We start from the raw sequence: 22977 nt of genomic DNA, 5'->3' as shown, positions 1-22977 counted from the left end.
TTTGACCACAGGAGTGCAGGCTTGTCATCATTAAGTGACAGACCACACTCAACACAGTAGTGATACTGACACATCTAAAAGCTTCATCAGAATTACTCTGTCTGATACCCTAATGGGTGCAATGTGGGAGGCAAGGCAGGATGCAGAGGCGAGCCGTGTTGCACAAGCACATATGTGTATTAAAACACATAACAAAAACAGAAAACAAAAAACGCGAATAGCGACTCTAAGTGAAACACAACAAAATGCACTAAGTGATAAACATGACTAGACCCACGATAAGGTGGTAAACAAGAGTCTAAATGAAGTCAACCACCAAGAAGACTGACTAATATGCAAGTACTTAAATATACATGTTAATGATAACTCTAATGAGGGACAGGTGTAACACACAACTGACTAACAATAGAGGTGCTTGGCCATGTAGATACACACACAGACAAAAAAAAACACACACAAAGACATGGCGAGGAGTCTAGGAGGAGAAGACTGTGCCTTGACAGAACCCACCAACCCCCTCCAACAGTGTGACTCCTGGCACATCAGCCTATCGGGCCATGGCCCAGACCAACACTAAATGGTCTGAGACACTAGCGGATCGACACAAGCTTCCATGGACAGGACAGAGGGGAGGACTAGAGGGACCAGGACAATGGCAGACACAGGGTGGACACAAAAGGACCGACATGGTAACAGTGATGGGAATAGGGATGGTGACGGGAACAGGCACATATGAAACAGAACCATACAAAGGAGAGGGAATGAGTCCGGTGAGGCTGGAAAGAAGACCTGCCATTTTTACAGTCGCCAGTTGAGGCGACGGCCGGGGAGTCTAGGAGGAGGTGATTGCCTCCAACTTCGGTGGTGACAGCACCTCTGCTTTATGAGCAGACGAGCCGACGTGCACGCCGGATGAGGTGGCCATCTCAGGATTGTGCGCTGGCAATGCTTCCCCTCTTCCCTGTTTTGGCTGACGTGCAGGCACAGGGGCTTTGCGGTCTTGTGCTCTGGTTAAGGGAGTGTCCTTTACTGACTTGGGAGCCAGTGACAAAACCTCTTGAAAGGAAACATGGGGACACTCGCTGGCTCTTGAGCGACGCTCTTTGGACAGAGCCTTATGTGCTGGGGGATCGTCACTTTCGGAGTACCCTGGTCCTGTTTCTGGCTTGGAAGTGGGATCCTCATGGAGGGCCGCCTCCCCCTTCATCAAAGGGTGTAGTGAGTGGTCAGACTCTGCATCTGACCTGAGGCTAAGGTTGTCATAGTCCTTGCCCATGCCATAAACCTTGTAGCTATCCCAATAGCTATCCCCTGCCGAGTTGTCATTCTGGTAGTCCAGGAAAGGCAGGTAGGTCTCCACAGAATTTGATTGTGAACTACTAGGGTCCTCCCAAATCTTCTCAACGGAGTTCTCCCGCTGCATTGGTAGAAAGTGTGCCTCCACCAGGATGAAGGGTCCCTTCACTTAGATTGGGTTGGGATGGACAAGCCACTTCTTTCCCTTCCTTCTCTTTGCCTTGGCTCACGGCATCCCTCAGCAGTTGGTGTTTCTGTAACATGAGAGGTGATGCAGGATGTAAAAACGAGCTGTGTTGCACAAGCATAGACATTTATTAAAACAGGTAACAAAAACAGACAACAAAAAACACAAACAGTGACAATAAGTGATACAGAGAACATGCAATAAGCGATAAACAGGACTAGAACACAATAATGTGGCGAACAAGAGCCTAAATGAGGTCAAACACTGACAAGGACTGACTAATACACACGGACCTAAATATAGACGTTGATAACTCTAATGAGGGACAGGTGTAACACACAACCGACTAACAATGGAGGGGTGTGGCCATGTAGATACACACATACATACACACACACACACACACACACACACACACACAACACACACGGACATGGGGAGGAGTCTAAGAGGAGGGGGCTGTGCTGTGACAATGGGAATGCAACAACGTCTATTATACACCTACAAAGCTATTGAAACTACTCTATTAATAATGATCTGTCATTCCACTAATATCCAGTCATCAGTGGGCCTGTACTGAGGCACTGAACAGTGATTACCTCAGTTGAGGCTGGCTCATTGATTGTTCACTCTGTTACAGCACACTTTTAATTTAAAGTTATACATATTAAAGAGGTCAGTGATTGTAGGTGCAAGGTAGGTGTTTAAAAATATGTTGTTGTAATAGTTAAAATTCTGAATTATACAAATGTTAGCAAATATAATGGAACATACCATTTACAATTATCAGCATTTTGCAGATGCCCTTATCCAGATTGACTTACATATGTTTATCGGTATGACAACATTTGTGTTTTCTGTGAACCTATGACCTTATCACATTATTTTACCTTCTCTTTCAGGTAAGCATTTGTAATTACATGCACCTTTTATTTAAGTTTCAATGTAATTACGAAATAATTTACGGTAGTTAGGTCTTGACACACCAATTACAGTATTTTGGCCTGTAACAATACAGTGGTGTGAAAAAGTGTTTTTCACCTTCCTGATATTTTTTTGTATGTTTGTCACACGTAAATGCTTCAGATCATCAAACAAATTTAAATATTAGACTAAAATAACACAAGTAAACACAAAATGCATTTTTTAAATAAAGGTTTTTATTATTAAGGGAAAAAAAATCCAAACCTACATGACCTTTTGTGAAAAAGTGACACCCCCCCCCCCCCCCCCAGTTAAAACATAAATTAACTGTGGTTCATCACATCTTTGGAAAGCTGAGTTAAATTTCTCTAGCCACACCCAGGCCTGATTACTGCCACACCTATTCTCAATCAATAAATCACTTAAATAGGACTTGCCTGACAAAGTGAAGTAGACGAAAAAGATCCTCAAAAGCTAGACATCATGCTGCAATCCAAAGAAATTCAGGAACAAATGTGATCTATCAGTCTGGAAAAGGTTATATAGCCATTTCTAAAGCTTTGGGACTCCAGCGAACCACAGTGAGAGCCATTATCCACAAATGGTGAAAACATGGAACAGTGGTGAGCCTTCCCAGGAGTGGCTGGCTGACCAAAATTACCCCAAGAGTGCAGCAATGACTCATCCAAGAGGTCACAAAAGACCCCACAACAACATCCAAACAACTGCAGGCCTCACTTGCCTCAGTTTAGGTCAGTGTTCATGAGTCCACCATAAGAAAGAGACTGGGCAAAAATGGCCTGCATGGCAGAGTTCCAAGATGAAAACCACTGCTGAGCAAAAAGAACATAAAAGCTCGTCTCAGTTTTGCCAGAAAACATCTTGATGATCCCCAATACTTTTGGGAAAATACTCTGAGGACTGACGAGACAAAAGTTGAACTTTTTGGAAAGTGTATGTCCCATTACATCTGGCGTAAAAGTAACATAGCATTTTATAAAAGGAACATCATACCAATGGTAGTGTGATGGTCTGGGGCTGTTTTGCTGCTTCAGGATCTGGAAGATTTGCTGTGGTAAATGGAACCATGATTTCTGCTGTCTACCAAAAAATCCTGAAGGAGAATGTTCGGCCATCTGTTCGTGACCTCAAGATGAAGCGCACTTAGGTTCTGCAGCAGGACAATGATCCAAAACACACCAGCAAGTCCACCCCTGAATGACTTAAGAAAAACTAAATTAAGACTTTGAAGTGGCTTAGTCAAAGCCCTGACATGAATCCGATTGAGATGCTGTGGCATGACCTTAAAAAGGTGGTTCATGCTCAAAACCCCTCCAATGTGGCTGAATTACAATAATTCTTTAAAGATGATTGGGCCAAAATTCCTCCACTGTGCTGTAAAAGACTCACTGCCATGTAAAAGACTCATAGGACCATGTAGGTTTGGATTTTTTTTCCCTTAATAATAAAAACCTTCATTTAAAAACTGCATTTTGTGTTTACTTGTGTTATCTTTGTCTAATATTTAAATTTGTTTGATGATCTGAAGCATGAGTGACAAACATGCAAAAAATATCATGAAGGGGGCAAACACTTTTTCACACCACTGTACATTTGCTATATTTGTATAACTTGCAAATTCATCAAGAACCTAACTTTCTGTCTACATACTTTAAACTGTTTAAAGTTACCTTTCTGTCGAAATTCTGGTGTTACACTTATTTTGATGTAAAAAAAACCAAAACAAAACCTGCTGAAGCCTATGGCTTTACTTTCTGCTCCACTCATTGCTTATTGCTAGTCTAACTGAATGTTTCAGATATCAAAAATCGTTGGTAATGATCTGAATTCTGACAGTATCTCTGTGATTGTTTAGAAATGGCCATATTACAACAGGGGCCAGTTTTTCAATCTGGACTAAATTTGTTTGGATAATCCCCTTTTACCTATCTAGGACCAAATTGAGCTCAGTTATTTTGTCACGATTTTACAAAATATTCATGTATTGAAAAATGCTTATCCAAACTGGTCCAGATTGGTATTTGGAAATCTTTGTCTTAGAAGTCAACTGCCAGCTGCTGGACATATATTAGTTCCTTTTGAATTAAAACAAAAAAAAATCCATAATGAACCACTTCAAAAGAAAAGTTTCAATCCTCACAAGCTCCTCATAAGAAGTTGCAGGGTATCTGGATTCATGGTTGTCCTTACCTTACTTCTGCTTTAAATTCTTCCTTCCTATAACCTGCTCTATGGTCCTTAACTGACTAGTAACAGTGGCATTAACATGACCACAGATTGGAGCCCAAAGAGCCAACTTATTTTATGAAGTAAATGCTTTTTTCTGGCTCGGAGTAATAAATGTACCCTTCAAGGTGTAGTAATTACATTATACACTGATTTATAAAAATAACTTCAAAATATCATACACCTATCATGTTTTACAGTGTTTATTACTCTAAGTTGTCTTTTATGTCATTTCTTCAGAACATTTGCTGTTCATCCACCCCAGAGCCACTTTGCTATGTAGTATCAACATAATCCTTTTATTTGGTATTGACCTAGATTTTCCTTTAATATATATGTGTAATTATATAACATTTTCAAAGAAAGCCTACAGAATAAAAATCAAATATTAATATCAAAATCACCAGTATCATAAAATCCTTATGAAGAAAGATGATGTCTTCTAAAATATGAACCAGATTAATGTTTCTCCTGTCTGTACTTAATATTATTATTACGTTACTTAACTGGCATTTTACCCATAATTAACTTTTTATGATTCTTTTCTGGTTTTAGAATAATTATGTAACACTTTGGAAAAAAGATACAGAATAGCAAGCCAAAGCTTGAGGCTAAAATGGCAAATATCTCCACAGCTACAGTGAGTTTTCCAGGAGAGCTGATGTAAGCTGGAATAAAGGTGATCCAAACTGCACAGAATATGAGCATGCTGAATGTCATGAATTTGGCTTCATTAAAGTTATCAGGTAACTTCCGCGCTAGAAAAGCCAGTACAAAGCATAAAAGAGCCAGGAGTCCTATATAACCCAGCACAGCCCAAAAACCTATAGATGAGCCTAAATGGCATTCTAGAATAATCTTATCCTTGTAGCGCTTTAGATTTTTTAATGGAAATGGGGGGGAAATTATTAGCCAAAGTATACAGATAATAACCTGTATGAGAGTGAAAGCAAGAACACTGAGTCTCTGCTGTGGAGGCCCAAACCATTTCATGACATTACTGCCTGGAAGTGTAGCCCTGAAGGCCATTAACACCACTATTGTTTTCCCCAGAACACAGGAGATGCAGAGGACAAAGGTGATTCCGAACGCTGTGTGACGCAGCATACAGGACCACTCAGAGGGCCGACCAATGAAAGTAAGTGAACAGAGGAAACACAGAGTCAGCGAGAAGAGCAGCAGGAAGCTCAGCTCTGAGTTGTTGGCTTTGACTATTGGAGTATTTTTATATCTAAAGAATATGACTCCTATTACTATTGTCATAAATGCACCTGTAATTGAAAAGGTTGTTAGTAAACATCCCATAGTTTCCTCATAGGACAGATATTCAATTTCTTTCTTTATACATTCATCCCTCTGTGCGTTTGTCCAGTAGTCTTGATAACATTGTTCACATTTAATAGAATCTGCCATGAAGGTATAGAAAAACACCAAAAAAGAGAAGTTAGATATGCAGCAAAAGTTGTGAGAGTTTTAAAAAGCTCAATCTGTCCTTTAAAATCTCAATCTGTCCTTAAAAACAAATAAAAAACTCAGAACATCTGAGCATACACGGTATAATTATTGCAACAACAACAATTAACTGTAACAACAGTGACAGCAACAAAAGCAATACTAAAAGTATGTTATATTTGTTACCATTTTCTGGGGATTTATGTACCTGTTGTATTACTGATCTCTCCTTCAGCACATGGTATACAGTCAAAGCAGCACACAGGCTTTCCTTTCTGCACAGCCTTCCTGGTCCCTGGAGGGCAGCTCTCACTGCACACAGACATCGGGACCTATAATCAAGGGAAATACTTAATAGCCTAGACACTAAAAATTGTGTTCAAATGTTTTTTTGGTTTTTTTTGCATACTTAAAATGCACATTGTAAGAGCAGACAAGCTCACAAGTAATGCATTTACTGAGAATGTGTTACTTCTTGTACTCACCTGATTAGTATTTTGTGCCCACACAATAGACGACATGTTTACTGATAATCGCTCGTGAGTAGCAAAAGTGGAATCATAAAGCCCAACAGTGACAAATACTTGCTTTTCTTTAATCGTTTGCCAGTTTACTATCTCATATCTTGCAGCAGAGTCACCATTTTTATCAAAATAAACCTCTTCATGCTCTTTAGTTTTGAAATGAGCTCTTTTGAGGTGTTCTAGAAACTGATGAAATAAAGCAAAATTGCAAAAAAATAATAATAATAATAATAAAAATCAAAGAAAACACTGCATTTCAAATTATATTACAACATTTTGGCAGGGATTTTGAAGTAGTGCTAAATGTGCATTCCAAATCTTGTGCCAAAGCATTAACTCACTGTGAGAGGATCAGGCTGCATCTTTGTAGAGCATGTTTCTTTGCAGCCCAGAAGTGCATGTAGGGCATGGGCAATAGCATAAACCCCTTTATACACATTATTGAAAATTGGCATCAGGGTCATGTCAGTGAATGTGTTTTCAATCTTAGACAGTTTCTCTTCACCTGTACACACTGGTAAATCATCTGAATCATCATGCTTTGTATATCTACAATTAAACAGAGCTTCCCAGAATTCAGTAAAAATGGCCTTGCCCACAGTTTTTAGTGGATTTATATTTAGAATGAAGTTCCTCAGACCTGTGACCTTTGTTTTAGGGATAGCCAGTCCTATGGCTCCTTGCAGCATCTTGTGCTTATCCATTGTGGCCAGTTCTGTATCAAAAATCCAGGCTTCAGTTCCTACCCACTGATATCCAGTTATATTGTGCTCAAGAAATACACTTAGCAGAATTTCTAAATCTAAGTTGTCAAGAAACCCCACTATCACTCGAGAAGTGGAGCTTTTGATCTGTTCAATGATTCTCAGAACTTTCCTTTGTGAGTAAGTTCTAAAAAATGGAAGGGAATATTCTAAGCATATGCCCAACTGCTCTGCGACTTCAGTAAATGCAGCCATCCCACTGTTTCCATAGTCATCATCTCTTCTTATTGCCCCCACCCAGGTCCAGCCAAAGTGCCTGACCATTTCTGCCAGTGCTCTGCTCTGGTGGTAATCACTGGGAATAATACGCAGAAATGAGGGATATTTCCTTTTGTCACTGAGACATTCACAGGTGGCATAGTGACTGATCTAAAATCAGATTGACATAGTTATCTCATAGTCAATATGTTGTCAGCTTTCCTCTATCTTAACAGCACATCTAATTGTAAGTCCGTTAAAAAATTATTTTTAGCTGCATGTTTCTTATATCCTTGAAAATAGGGTTGTAATAAACTACTGATTAATAATACTGTATGAGTACTTACTAAAGGAATGCTGAAAGATCCAATACTCGTTGCAACAGCCTTTGACACTGATGAGTATGTGTCTCCTATTATGGCTTGTACTTGTGCAGGCTTTGTGCAGGGCTCATCCAAGACTGTGTTGTCATTTCCATTCATAAGTGCCATGGCCATTCTAACCCCCACTGCTGTAGAACCACAGGTGTCGTAGATTTTGTAGCCCAGTGAGACACCAGGCAGTAAAGAGGAACTGTTGTTGATCTCCTCTACTGCAAAGATCAATGATTGTGAATACTGGAAGGCTCTGAAGTCAAGACTAGTTAGGAAAGTTAAAATAGAAACACATTAAACATTTTATTTTTGCTGTATAATTGTGAACCATGGAACTGTATTTTATACAAAATAATGTCTAAAATACCTTCTTTTGCGTCTTACCTCATGCACTTCAGCGGAGGTGGTTTAACCAAATAGGACAAGTCTGTGATCTCCCAACTGCTATGGAAGGGGAAAATTCCTCCAACTATAATATCACCAACTTTTGACAGTTGTGGGTATGCAGGCTTTCCTTGCCGATTACAAGCAGTCCCATTAGATCTGGAGAAATTTATGATGGCCATTACCACATGCAAGAGAGCAAAGACAGGCTCCATCCACTTATTCAGAGTACAGATAAAGTGACAGATCTGATGTTTCAACTAGTTGAACAGGAGGGAGTTGTGGTATTTATACAGATGGAAATACAAATCCTCTACGGTAAAGTTTCACTATTGTGCTGCAGTCAGAGGAGGAGTGACTTTCAAATGCTTTGTAGGTGAGGAGGAGGATGGTGGGAGTTGAGGGGTGTAGCTTGGCAAAATTTTAAAATAAACGAGTCCGTGACCTTCTGTCCAAGAAGTGTTTTTAGGCAGTGCAATCCAACAATGTGCCACATGTTTGGTATGAAAAACTTTATTCTCAACATTGCCAAAACTGACTACATCTGTTTGTGAGGTCTTTACATTGCTGGAGTCTACCAGTTTGACAGGAGTGTAGGGACGGGGCATTCTGCATGAAAGAGACTTCTCAGCAGTGCTGGCCTCTGGAAAGGGACATCCTTATATCGATACGTTTTACTTGTCTTGAGTTACATATGTCATGAAGAGAGAGAGAGAGAAAAAAAAAAAGGGTTTATGGGATGGTTCATGTTAACCCAAAGAATGCCTCCACAGATTAGTAATCTGAGGATTTCACAGGATTTGTGATGGTTTTGTCCACTGAACATGACACCTCCATGGCAGTAAAAAGCATGTAATTTAGAGGTTCCACAACTTTTGTCTGTGGAAGAGTATAACGTGTACATGCATGGAGTGGACAGGACAGACCTATTGTGAAAATCCTATGAATATTAGCACCTTAGTGGCCTTATAAGTGGCTTTGATAAAAACCTATATTATTTTTCATGAGTGTGACATCTTACTGGATGCAGCTGACTTCAAAAAATCAGTGGTAGAAGGGCTTCTACAGAGCGGGAAATGCGCTGATGCAAGTGAAGATATAACTAAATATGGAACTACTTTTCCTTGGCTAGGATTCTGCATCAATGCCAGACTGTAAGTCTGTTCTTCTAGCAAGAGGTCAAACATTTGGAGGAACAAGAGGAAGCACACTTTTTTTCTGCAGGACCTACCAAGACAATCCTATCCTGTGTCTCATTTCATGCTTTGAACTGCACCACACCACTATGGTCTATAGTAAGAGACGGTGAGTACATTTTTTTTCTGTTGATTTGTGTTTGCCTGTTGTTATGGCTAGTGTGACACTATTAATGTTTATCATATATTTATTTGAACATAAATTGCAGTGCATTTGGGTTTTATTTTCCTACAACATGCTTTACCCTCCCTCTTCTGTTCTGCCTGCTTTTCCATACAGAAATACTTATGTACTTGCTTGCTCTCTTTCTCTCTCTCTCTCTCTCTCTCTCTCTCTCTCTCTCTCTCTCTCTCTCTCTCTCTATCTCTCTCTCTCACACACACACACACACACACACACACACACACACACACACAGAGCAGACCAGCTATGCAGCCTACGGGTTTCTAACTGTACACGCATAAACTAGACCTTAAGTAGATGGAGTTCGCTAACCTAGGTTAACGGTTATGTGTACAACAACCCTTTAAATTTGCCTATATAGGCAGGACTCAGTTTAATTAGCCTTGAGTGCTGGCCATTCAACCTAGGGGCCCCACACTTGGCAGGCATAAACTAGGCCATTGAGAGATGACATACACTGAGTTGCATGGTCTACTTTGCATGGTTGGCTTTCTATGACCCTTTGATTTTGGTCAAATAGGCCAAGTGTATTTAAGTTGTAAAGGTCAAAGTAACATTCCAGGCTGGCGGACCAGTCCACACACTTGGCATTAGGGAGATGGCATACCCCAGGTTTGAAGACCCTAGATGAAAAGATTGGTCCTCTGTGACCCTTTATGTTTACCTATAATATTCTTGTTTAGGTGCCATTTTGCTGATCATTTTATAATTTTGTTGAATGAGGTCTATATACATTGTGATGCCACACATTTGACTAGATTTTTTTTTTATGTGAGGTAAAACAAAACTGTGATTTTAGTGTGTAGAATATGTGGTAAACATAGTAATATATTAAAGGTTACTTTAACTAATTAAAACAAGCATATGGATGGACAGCTTTCAGTCATGGCACTGTTGCATAAAATTAGAATATTTTTACATCACTCATATAACTTAGAGAAAAGCATGATATGATTTACATATTGTAGGTTTTCCTTTCAGTGTAAAATAGATGATGTATTTTATAAATTCCACTATGCAGTAGTGCTGCTTTAACTAACCCTTAGAAGAAGAAAAAATAGTTTCTGTTACTTTTGTGTATGGAATCTTTGCGTTTCCACAACACCTCAAATCCAGTATAACAATGACTTATATTCAGGAAAGGTAAATGAAACAGACAAGTCCTTAAATCCTTCTTAAATGTGTCATCAAGAACTACAAGGTCTTCAGTCCGTCAGCCTTTATTTAGGCTTGAGTTACCATGTAGCCAGGATAATACAGAAATAAACAATCATTAAGTATTGAAAAAATTAATCATAGGAGTAAATGTATTAGTATAAAAATATCAGTCAAATCAAAATAAACTTGTTGCAAAAATGACTTAAATACAATAACAGGGATAAAATGATAAAAATAATTAAAAGTATAATAAATATAAAATAATAACTAAAACACACCAAACATACTACAAGTTAAACAAAATCAAATTAAAGTTAGAAATTAGAAATTAAAAGTTTTAAATGTGTGACAGAAACACACAAAGTTTCCTGTGATGAATTCCAGCTCGCTGGTGATCTGTGATTAAAAACAAATTTTTCTATGATACTGAGTGAAGCAGGATGCAAATGCTGTGAAGAGGGACATTTATTATGGGCAAATCCAGTATCGTAATCATAGGGACAGTCTAAAGTCAAAATACTGGGGGTGTCAGATGAGGAAAAAGCCTAAATGCATAATTATATATATAAACAAAGAAACAAATCAGGCAAGGAATAATACGGGCCAAAACTTCTATAAACCACTTACTGGCAAAATGCCATGGTACATCACAAAAATAGTGTAAATAATTTATCTGAATCATCCCAGTGACTGGATTAACCTTCAGGTGCCAAGTGCTTTTACTTAATTGGGAAATGTTTTGGATTCGAGCATAAACACAGAATAGTAAAATAAGAAATTAAATTGAGAACAGGGAATCATAATAAAAAGAACCCAAACTTTTCATACATGGTCAAAATCTTTGAGAGTAGTTGTGGCTGCATATCTGTGTATCACATCCAGAATAGACAATAGCTTTGCTTATACAATATTGGTGGCAATACCATTAATATATATGTATTTAACAATACTGGTTAAGTGTCGAGCCTTGAGGAACCCTCTTATTACCAGTAGTAGCTATGATTTACTTTGTCACCGGGACACATATTGCTTTCTATCCAAGAGTTAATTTCTAATTCAGTTGGTAGCAGTGTGGTCAAAACCAATATTTTGTAGATTTTTCAAAAGTAAAGAATGATCAACTGTATCAAAGGCTTTACACAGATCAGTAAAACCAAAGGTCACAAAATAACTACTGATCCTCTCATAATGTAGCAGATGAGCACATTCAAGAGGGTTAGGATGGGGCAAAGAATACAAAGTGGCTCATGCAATATTCTGTAAAAAGTTATATTATAGTAAGTGAAAACAAATTAAAGCTAGTGTAAATATCTAAACTTTATAATTCTGAGATTGTTGTAAGAATATTATAAGGTTGTTCAACTTTTTTGTAGATATTAGCAGATATTTTTTTCTTCTTTTAAGCATCATCTTGAAACAAAAATATATGCCAATATAGTGAAATACTTGTGTTGATACCTGAACTTGTGCTAAATTTAATAGTGTCATTTTGTATTAAGATTCTTTTGAATGTGTAATTAGTTCTAAAATGTTGATCAGCTAAGGCTAGGTTTGTAAAGGCTGTATGCTTTATACAGGTCATATAAATAATAAACATGTATACATAAGCATTACTAATAGTAATAGTAATTATATATCACATGTTGCAAAGTTTTATATTATTGTTTTTTTTTTCAAGTAAAATACAGAAATTGTAAGTACATTTGTAGAATTTTTAATAGTACCTTACTAACCAAGTTGAGTATCTTCAGATTCTCTTGAAACTTTAAAATAATTTGTTCTAATATATTATCCATCCAGGTACAAGCTTACAAGCTTACACAGGTTATTACCCACATCATTAGTAAACATGTACATTATTAGCTCACTTATTTGACATTTTATCCATAAGTTGTTTTTTGTGTTTTTCTCTGGTTTCAGTATGATTATGTAACACTTTGGAAGAAATATACAGAATAACATTCCAAGACCAAGTCCAGTATCTTTGGAGTCTTTTAATATTTTAAAATAATTTGTTCTAATATATGTCCATCCAGGTTTGCACAGGCTATAACCTTATCCAGATTAATGGTAAATATGTAGTCTGTTAGCTCACTTATTTTGTATTTTACCAATAAGTTGCTTTTTAGTGTTCTTCTCTGGTTTCAGTATGATTATGTAACACTTTGGAAGAAATATACAGAATAACAAGCCAAAACTTGAGGCTAAAATGGCAAATATCTCCACAGCTACAGTGAATTTTCCAGGAGAGCTGACATAAGATGGGATAAAGGTGATCCAAACTGCACAGAATATGAGCATGCTGAATGTGATGAATTTGGCTTCATTAAAATTATCAGGCAACTTCCGTGCTAGAAAAGCCAACAGAAAACATAAACTAGCTAGAAGCCCAATGTAACCCAGCACAGCCCAGAAACCTATGGATGAACCCAAATGACATTCTAGAATAATCTTGTCCTTGTACAGTTTTTGATTTTTGAAGGGAAAAGGGGGGGAAATGATTAACCAAAGCACACAAATAAGAACCTGTATAAGTGTAAAGGCAAGAACACTGAGTCTCTGCTGTGGAGGCCCAAACCATTTCATGACATTACTGCCTGGAAGTGTAGCCCTGAAGGCCATTAACACTACAATTGTTTTCCCCAGAACACAGGAGATGCAGAGGACAAAGTTGATCCCAAATGCTGTGTGGCGCAGCATACAGGACCACTCGGAGGGCTGACCAATGAAAGTAAGTGAACAGAGGAAACACAGAGTCAGAGAAAAAAGCAGCAGGAAGCTCAGCTCTGAGTTGTGGGCTTTGACTATTGGGGTGTTTTTATATTTGAAGAATATGATTAAGATTATCAGTGTCATAAATGCACCAACAATAGAAACAGCTGTTAGCAAAATACCCATAGTTTCCTCATAAGACAGATATTCAATTTCCTTCTTTATACATTCATTCCTGTGTGTATTTGACCAGTAGTCCTGATAGCATTGTTCACATTTAATAGAATCTGTTGTGAAGTAAGAAGAAAACAATTAAAATTGGAATTTAGATACACAGCTGAATATAGGACATATGTTTGAATTAATGTAGTTTGTTACAAGAATCGTATCTCTTAAAAAAGGAGAATAACATTTCACTATAAGACTTTTAATCATGGCAGCAATTCCAACATCCTCCCCTTCCCACCATATTTGGGTGATTTTGTACCTGTTATATTACTGATCTCTCCTTCAGCACATGGTATACAGTCAAAGCAGCAGACAGGCTTTCCTTTCTGCACAGCCTTCCTGGTGCCTGTAGGGCAGCTCTCACTGCACACGGATATTGGGACCTATAATCAAGGAAAATATTTACTTGCCTGTATAAGTGTTTACTTAACTACTTTCTTCAGTTTCAAGTATCATCTCCATTTGAGGAGTTCTTAAGTTAAGGTCAAAGTGCAAATCTTACCTTGTTAGTATTTTGTGCCCAAACAATTGAAGACAAGTTTAGTGTTAATCGACTGTTAACAGGGAAAGTGGAGTCATAAAGTCCAACAGTAACAAACTCGTGTTGCCTTTCTTTACTTGTTTGCCAGTTTATCACCTCATATCTCGCAGCAGGGTCACCGTTTTTATCAAAATAAATTTCTTCACCCTCTTTAGTTTTGAAACGCACCATTCTGAGCTGTTCTAGAAACTGAAGAAATAGAGCAAAGTTTATTTGTTGATAGAAGTTTTTTTTAAATATTATTTTAAAAAAACAGTAAAAACACTGCATTGCCCATTAAATTACATCATTTTGGCTGGGGTTTTGAAGTAGTGCTAAATGTTTGTTTCAAATCTTTAATTGCAGAAACATTAACTCACTGTGAGAGGATCAGGCTGCTTCTTTGTAGAGCATGTTTCTTTGCAGCCAAGAAGGTCATGTAGGGTATGGGCAATAGCATAAACACCTTTATACACATTATTGAAATATGGCATCAGCGACATGTCAGAAAAAATGTTGTTCATTTCAGACAATTCCTCTTCGCCTGTACATGATGGTGAGTCCTCTGAATCATTCTTGGCTTTATATTTACAATGAAATATTGTCTCCCAATATTTAGTAAAAATGGCACTGCCTGCAGATTTCACTTGATTTAAATCTAGAATGAAGTCCTTGAGACCTGTCACCTTTGCTTTTGGGACAGCCAGTCCTATGGCTCCTTGCAGTATGTTGTGCTTGTCCAGTGTGGCTAGCAATGGATTTAAGATCCAAGCCTCAGTTCCCACCCACTGATATCCAGTGATGTTGTGCTCAAGAAATACATCCAGCAAAATCTCTATGTCTGAGGGATCAACAAATCCAACTATCACACGAGAAGTGGAGCTTTTGATCTGCTCAATGATTCGCAGTACTTTCTCCTGTGAGTAGGTTTTGAAAAATGGAAGAGAATATTCTAAGCATATGTCCCACTGTTGTGCAGCTTGAGTAAATGCAGCCATCCCACTGTTACCATAGTCATCATCTCTTCTTATTGCCCCCACCCAAGTCCAGCCAAAGTGCCTGACCATTTCTGCCAGTGCTCTGCTCTGATGGTAATCACTTGGAATAGTGCGTAGAAATGAGGGATATTTCTTTTTGTCACTGAGACACTCACAGGTGGCATAGTGACTAATCTATAATATATTAAAACAGGTATAACACATTTTTTCATTAGAGACTTATATCCATTGCCACAAAATATGACATTAAAATTGCTGAATACATTACTTCACATGCTTGTTTTTTTCTAACAATTAAAATAATAGACAAATAGACAAATTTACATTTATAATCACTTATTTTTTAAGAGTTTTAAATGTTTTAATGGACATGTAAAGTAATTGCTTAATATCGTACTAAGGGAATGCTGAAAGGTCCAATACTCTTCGCAATAGCCATGGATGCTGATGAAAAGGTCTCTCCTATTATGGCTTGTACCTGGGCTGGTTTTGTGCAGACCTCACTTGAGACTAATTTCTCATTTCCATTAACAAGTGCCATAGCCACCTGAACCCCCACTGCTTTGGATGTACAGGAGTCATAGATCGTATAGCCCAGTGAGACACCAGGCAATAAAGAGGAACTGTTGTTGATCTCCTCTACTGCAAACATCAATGACTGTGAATATTGTAAGGCTTTGACATCAAGACTGGAAAGTAAAAGAAAAATACATCGACATTACTTTAAGATAAACTCTTAAGCATCCTACAGTACTGTGTTATTCTTGACATTTTAATATATTACATGTTTACAAAGTGTCTGAAATGCTCATTTCCTTTATTGCTTACCTCATACACTTTAGTGGTTGTGGTTTAACCAAATAGATCAAGTCTGTGACCTCCCAACTGCTATGAAAAGAAAAAATTCCTCCAATTATAATATCACCATCCTTTGATAGTTGAGGGTATACAGACTCTCCTCGCAGGGAACATGTAGTCCCATTAGATTTGGAAAAGCTGATGATGGTCAATACTACATGCAAGAGAGCAAATACAGGCTCCATCCACATATCCAGGTCAAACTGTAGAGATAATGGTTAAGAATGTCTGATAGATCTGATGTTTCAGCTGGTTGAACAGGAAGGATATGTGGTATTTATACAGATAGATTAGGTACATTCTCAGTGGTACAGTTTTACTGGTAGGCCCATGTCAAAGGAGGTGTGACTTTGAAATGTGAGCAGAGTAGCCTTGTTTAGCTGTGGATTAAAATCTTCTTGTCAAATCTGTACCTGTTTTTAGTAAGTAGTTGGGCAATCACAGCTGGGCCCCATTCAAAAAAGATATGAGGAGTTGGGAATGGGCCATGGGGCCATGGACACAGTAATTTTGGTGCTAAAATTTGGTGCTATACTGCAGAATGATTTCAACACCTAGTTATATATATAGTGACTCTGACATTAAATGTGAGTAATGTTGTAATTGAAAATAATAATAAAAAAATACAATTACAAAATGGCGGCCAATGACACAACTTCGAGAATAAGTGTGATCTAATTACTATCCTGTGGTGTGGATTTTTTTCTTGTGTCAGCAGCTTTTACTGTGTCATTATTATGGAGAATATATATATATATATATATATATATATATATATATATATATATATATACACACACACATTTTTTTGTCTTTTTATGTTTGGCTTTTATCCCTGCAGACACTTTATGCATTCCTCTTACTCTACGCATAGAACTGATAAATCAAGGAGCTACCATTATTTAGTATGATTTTTGCCTTTTACTACTAGGGAGTACAGCCTAATACTCGGCTACCCTTGATTTGGTTATAATCATATCGTTGTTGTTTTGTCTGTAGTCAGATGATGGTGGAAAGTGACTGAAGTGACACATTTGTGATTGTCTTGAAATAAATATTTTAGATTTTGTAAATTGTATGATTCAGATTCATGAATTTACCATTTGTAAAAGAATTTCAAGCATTTGATTGACTGATTAATGTACCAGTCATGCTTTCTTTCTGTTACATCATTGCTATGCTTACTGACTCTCAGTGCCTCTTATATTCAGATCAATGTGAACATATTTGGCTATATCAAATATAAAGATTGTAGATAATGGTGAATCATGAATCTAATACCTGCAAGAGGTTAAAAAAAATATATTTCAGACATGTATAAGGGCAGGCTACAAGAAGGATTTGGATAGAGAGCATACAATTGAAGGCAAGGACTGAAGTCTTTCAGACTCAACAATATAAAAACTCAGCAATATACCTGAGGTTAAGAAATACAATGTACACTTTGTTAAAATGTGATTGCAAGTCAGATCGAGTGAATGTTTCTGAAATCAACAATAAGTTCTAAATGTATGCTCAAGTTCATTCAAAACATTAATTCAGCAGCAGAATGAGGTAGTATGGTGTATGGTGCTCCTGTTATACCTTGATAAGGTACAAGGCAGCACATAACATAAATGCGACATGCCGAATGTTTTGCCTTACTAACAATGTATGTGTGTTTTTGTTGTTTCTGTCTAGATGTTACATATAATCTTCTTGTAAAATGATTCTAAAGCTTCTTCTCAATTCGTCCAGCTTCTTATCAGTAACCTGTTAAGTATATGACAATTCCACAAGATAGTAGAAAATAGCAAACCTATTTTTCCAACATCTAATCTCATCCTTGAATGACAAAAGTGGTATTTAAAAATTTAAAATTACCTCTTTATTAGATGTATACTTTTTATCTAGATGTATTCAAGCTTTTTGCATTTTTTCACACTTTTTTTGAGCAGAGAATGCTTTATAGAGTCCTACATAATAAAGCTAATTTAAGATATTTTAAGACCTCTTTAATGTCACAAAATAACTACCAATCTGCATGTAATGTAGCAGGCTATTATCGCTACAGATGAGCGCATTCAGATTGATAACAACAACAACAACAACATTAATAATGTATTCAGTTTATAATGAGCTTTTCTTAAACCCGAAGACTACAAATCAACAATAAGAAATATTAAACAGATTGATAAGTAAACAATAAAATAAAATATCAAAGAAATAAAGTCCAGTCTAAAAATATGGGTTTTAAGTAACATTTTAAATCAATTCAAAGTAGAGAATTTTAGGAGCATTAGGTAGAACTTTCTATAATCATTGTGCTCTACAAGAAAAATCACTTTCACCCAGGGATTTTGCAAGAAGGCTACTGTAGAATGAGAGAACTAACAGAGTCTAAAGAGCAAAGATAAAAGGCTGAAGAGTTCAAAGCAGCTCATGCAAGCTGTAACCATAAAAATGGGTCACTGATCTGTTGACCACCGAGCTTATGACACGTATGACATTATTCCAGCTACCTAGCTACAAATATCATATTATAGCTAAATGGTCTGTTATGGTTACACACTGATACTTGCATGACTCACTTTTTTGCTACTGGCATAAGTACTTTGTCCATATATATATATATATATATATATATATATATATATATATATATATATATATATATATATATAGAGAGAGAGAGAGAGAGAGAGAGAGAGAGAGAGAGAGAGAGAGATTAAGAATGCAAAGGTCTTACATATGGATCAATTGTTGAATTTACCAATATTTTTTTCACAAAAATAAAATACAGACTTTGTTAGTAAATTTGTTGAAGTTTTAATGTTATCTTGAAAACCAAGTCCAGGATCTCCAGATTCTCTTAACTTTAAAATAGTTTGTTCTAATATGTTATCCATCCAAGTCCAAGCTTACAGAGTATGTGGCCAAACTAATTGTAAATATGTAGTCTGTTAGATCACTTATTTGGTATTTTACCAAAAAGTTGCTTTTTAGTATTTTTCTCTGGTTTCAGTATGATAATGTAACACTTAGGAAGAAATATACAGAATAACAATCCAAAGCTTGAGGCTAAAATGGCAAATATCTCCACAGCTACAGTGAATTTACCAGGAGAGCTGACCTAAACTGGAATAAAGGTGATCCAAACTGCACAGAATACAAGCATGCTGAATGTGATGCATTTGGCTTCATTAAAGTTATCAGGCAACTTCCGTGCTAGAAAAGCCAGTACAAAGCATAACAGAGCCAGGAGTCCTATGTAACCTAGCACAGCCCAGAAACCTATGGATGAGCCAAAATTACATTCTAGAATAATCTTTTCCTTGAACAGTTCTTGATTTTTGAAGAGAAAAGGAGGGGAAATTATTAACCAAAGCATACAAATAAGGACTTGTATGAGTGCGAAGGCAAGAACACTGAGTCTCTGCTGTGGAGGCCCAAACCATTTCATGACATTACTGCCTGGAAGTGTAGCCCTGAAGGCCATTAACACCACTATTGTTTTCCTCAAAACACAGGAGATGCAGAGGACGAAGGTGATCCCAAACGCTGTGTGGCGCAGCATACAGGACCACTCAGAGGGCCGACCAATGAAAGTAAGTGAACAGAGGAAACACAGAGTCAGAGAGAAGAGCAGCAGGAAACTCAGCTCTGAGTTCTGGACTTTGACTATTGGGGTATTTTTATATTTGAAGAATATAAGTGATATTGCCAGTGTCATAAGTGCACCAACAATAGAAACAACTGTTAAAAAAATTCCTATAGTTTCCTCATAAGACAGATATTCTGTTTCCTTCTTTATACATTCATCTCTGTGTGTATTTGGCCAGTAATCTTGATAGCATTTTTCACATTTATTAGAATCTGGTGTGGAGTAAGAAAGAAAACAATAAAAAAGGAAATTAGAAAGAGCCGATTACAGGACATATATTATGGTTAATTAATCTAGTTTGATACAAAAATTATATATCTTTTGAAACAAGGAGAATAACTTGTCAAACACATCTGGTTGTTTCTATACCTGTCTTGTTACTGATCTCTCCTTCAGCACATGGTATACAGTCAAAGCAGCAGAGAGGCTTTCCTTTCTGCACAGCCTTCCTGGTGCCTGTAGGGCAGCTCTCACTGCACACAGATATTGGGACCTATAATGAAGGAAAATATTTACTTGCCTGAATAAAGGTTTACTTAACTACTTTGTTCAATTTCAAATACCATCTTCATTTGAGGAGTTCTTTAATTAAGGGCAAGGTGCAAATCTTACCTTGTTAGTATTTTGTGCCCAAACAATGGAAGACAAGTTTAGTGTTAATCGACTATTAACAGGGAAAGTGGAGTCATAAAGTCCAACAGTAACAAACTCATGTTGCCTTTCTTTACTTGTTTGCCAGTTTATCACCTCATATGTCGCAGCAGGGTCACCATTTTTATCAAAATAAACGTCTTCACCATCTTTAGTTTTGAAATGCACCATTTTGAGCTGTTTTAGAAACTGAAGAAATACATGAAAGTATATTTGTTGTTAGAAATAAAATCATTTAAAAAACACAAAGTAACACTGCATTGCCCATTAAATAACAGTTTTGGCAGGGATTTTGAAGCAGTGCTAAATGTGTTTTCCATATTTTTAAGTGCAGAATCATTAACTCACTGTGAGAGGATCAGGCTGCTTCTTTGTAGAGCATGTTTCTTTGCAGCCAAGAAGGTCATGTAGGGTATGGGCAATAGCATAAACCCCTTTATACACATTATTGAAATATGGCATCAAGGACATGTCAGTGAAGGTGTTGTCCATTTCAGACAATTCCTCTTCTCCTGTGCATAATGGTGAGTGCTCTGAATCATTCTTGACTTTATATTTACAATGAAATAATGTCTCCCAATATTTAGTAAAAATAGCACTGCCTGCAGATTTCACTTGATTTAAATCTAGAATGAAGTCCTTGAGACCTGTCACCTCTGCTTTTGGGACAGCTAGTCCTATGGCTCCTTGCAGAGTGTTGTGCTTGTCCAGCATGGCCAGAAGTGGATTTAAGATCCAGGCCTCAGTTCCTACCCACTGATATCCAGTGATGTTGTGCTCATAGAATACATCCAGCAAAATCTCCAAGTCTGAAGGATCGACAAATCCCACTATCACTTGAGAAGTGGAGCTTTTGATCTGCTCAATGATTCTCATAACTTTCTCTTGTGAGTAGGTTTTAAAAAATGGAAGGGAATATTCTAAGCATATGTCCCACTGTTGTGCAACTTGAGTAAATGCAGCCATTCCACTGTTTCCATAGTCATCATCTCTTCTTATTGCTCCCACCCAGGTCCAGCCAAAGTGCCTGACCATTTCTGCCAGTGCTCTGCTCTGGTGATAATCACTTGGAACAGTGCGTAGAATATGAGGGATATTTTTTTTTGTCACTAAGACACTCAAAGGTGGCAGATTGACTAATCTATAACACATTCAAGCAGGTGTATCAGGTATTATGATAAGTGTATAGCTATCATCATTGCATATGACATTAAAATTGGTGATAAAACAATTTCACATACATTTTTTATCTAACAATTAAAGTTGTTTAATAAATGTTTAATAGACATTAAAGTTATTTGTTTATAATTGTTTAAATTGTAAAGGTTTTAAATGTATTAAAAGGCATGTAAAGTGAGTATTCATAATTGCTTATGTACTTACTAAGGGAATGCTGAAAGGTCCAATATTCATCACAACAGCCATGGACACTGATGAGAATGACTCTCCTATTATGGCTTGTACCTGGGCTGGTTTTGTGCAGGGTTTATTTGAGACTGAGTTCTCATTTCCATTAACAAGTGCCATAGCCACCTGTACCCCCACTGCTTTAGACGTACAGGCATCATATATCTTATAGCCCAGTGAGACACCAGGCAGTAAAGAGGAATTGTTGTTGATCTCCTCTATTGCAAACATCAAGGACTGTGAAAACTGTATGGCTCTGACATCAAGACTAGATAATTAAAATAAAATCCAAGAACAGTATTTTAGGATAAAGACTTAAGGATCCTTCAGTACTGCCACTGTTTATATTTTAGAATATTACATGTTCACATTGTGTCTGAAATAATCACTGTCCTCTACCTCTTACCTTGTGCATTTTAGCGGAGGTGGTTTAACCAAATACGACAAGTCTGTGATCTCCCAACTGCTATGAAAAGAAAAAATCCCTCCAATTATGACATCACCATCCTTTGATATCTGAGGGCATACAGACTCTCCTAGCAGGGTACAGTCAGTCCCATTACATTTGGAAAAGATGATGATGGTCATTACCAAATGCAAGAGAGCAAATACAGGCTCCATCCACATATCCAGGTCAAAGTGTAGAGATAATGTTTAAGAATGTCTGGCAGATCTGATGTTTCTTCTGGTTGAACAGGAAGGATATGTGGTATTTATAGTGATAGGAAGGTAAATTCTCTATGATACTGTTTTACTGGTAGTCCCATGTCAAAGGAGGTGTGACTTTGAAATGTGAGCAGCGTAGCCTGGTTTATTTTTGGAGTACAATCTGCCTGTAAAATCTGTACCTGTGGATTGAAAATGAGATGTTCCTGCACTTGCTGTTCATATCGCCACTCCAGCTTTATATGCTACAATATGTATTTTTTCATTAATAAGCACAACAGCTAAACAGGAACATAATTAATTTTTTTATGTAATGTCATGAATTTCACGCAATAAGCTGCAGGCTTCAGAAATGTTTTAGCATTTCCTTTTTCTATAAAATCAAATAATTCACCTGCTAATCTTG

The 22977-nt window shown here is 37.2% G+C and overlaps 2 protein-coding genes and 1 pseudogene across 2 annotated transcripts; all 3 read right to left on the bottom strand.

Moving 5' to 3' along the window:
- Nucleotides 1–5152: 5152 nt before the first annotated feature.
- On the bottom strand, nucleotides 5153–8565 carry LOC113568651 (extracellular calcium-sensing receptor-like). The gene is made up of 6 exons (XM_026996832.2): nucleotides 8351–8565; nucleotides 7940–8231; nucleotides 6972–7763; nucleotides 6592–6816; nucleotides 6315–6438; nucleotides 5153–6060 (listed from the first exon to the last, which is right to left on the bottom strand). The coding sequence occupies exons 1-6, from the start codon at nucleotides 8563–8565 to the stop codon at nucleotides 5153–5155; spliced, it is 2556 nt and encodes an 851-aa protein (XP_026852633.2).
- Nucleotides 8566–12979: 4414 nt separating this feature from the next.
- On the bottom strand, nucleotides 12980–16389 carry LOC118241247 (extracellular calcium-sensing receptor-like). Its single transcript, XM_035525547.1, has 6 exons — nucleotides 16175–16389; nucleotides 15744–16035; nucleotides 14729–15520; nucleotides 14331–14558; nucleotides 14088–14211; nucleotides 12980–13887 (listed from the first exon to the last, which is right to left on the bottom strand). Exons 1-6 carry the CDS (start codon nucleotides 16387–16389, stop codon nucleotides 12980–12982), a joined length of 2559 nt encoding a protein of 852 aa, XP_035381440.1.
- Nucleotides 16390–19151: 2762 nt separating this feature from the next.
- Nucleotides 19152–21374, bottom strand: LOC118241159 (annotated as a pseudogene).
- Between the last annotated feature and the right edge of the window lie 1603 nt (nucleotides 21375–22977).

Source organism: Electrophorus electricus, chromosome 4, assembly GCF_013358815.1.
Source record: "Electrophorus electricus isolate fEleEle1 chromosome 4, fEleEle1.pri, whole genome shotgun sequence".
Lineage (NCBI taxonomy): Eukaryota > Metazoa > Chordata > Actinopteri > Gymnotiformes > Gymnotidae > Electrophorus > Electrophorus electricus.
The sequence above is the reverse complement of the archived record's forward strand: the minus strand, read 5'-3'. Positions and strand labels throughout refer to the sequence as shown.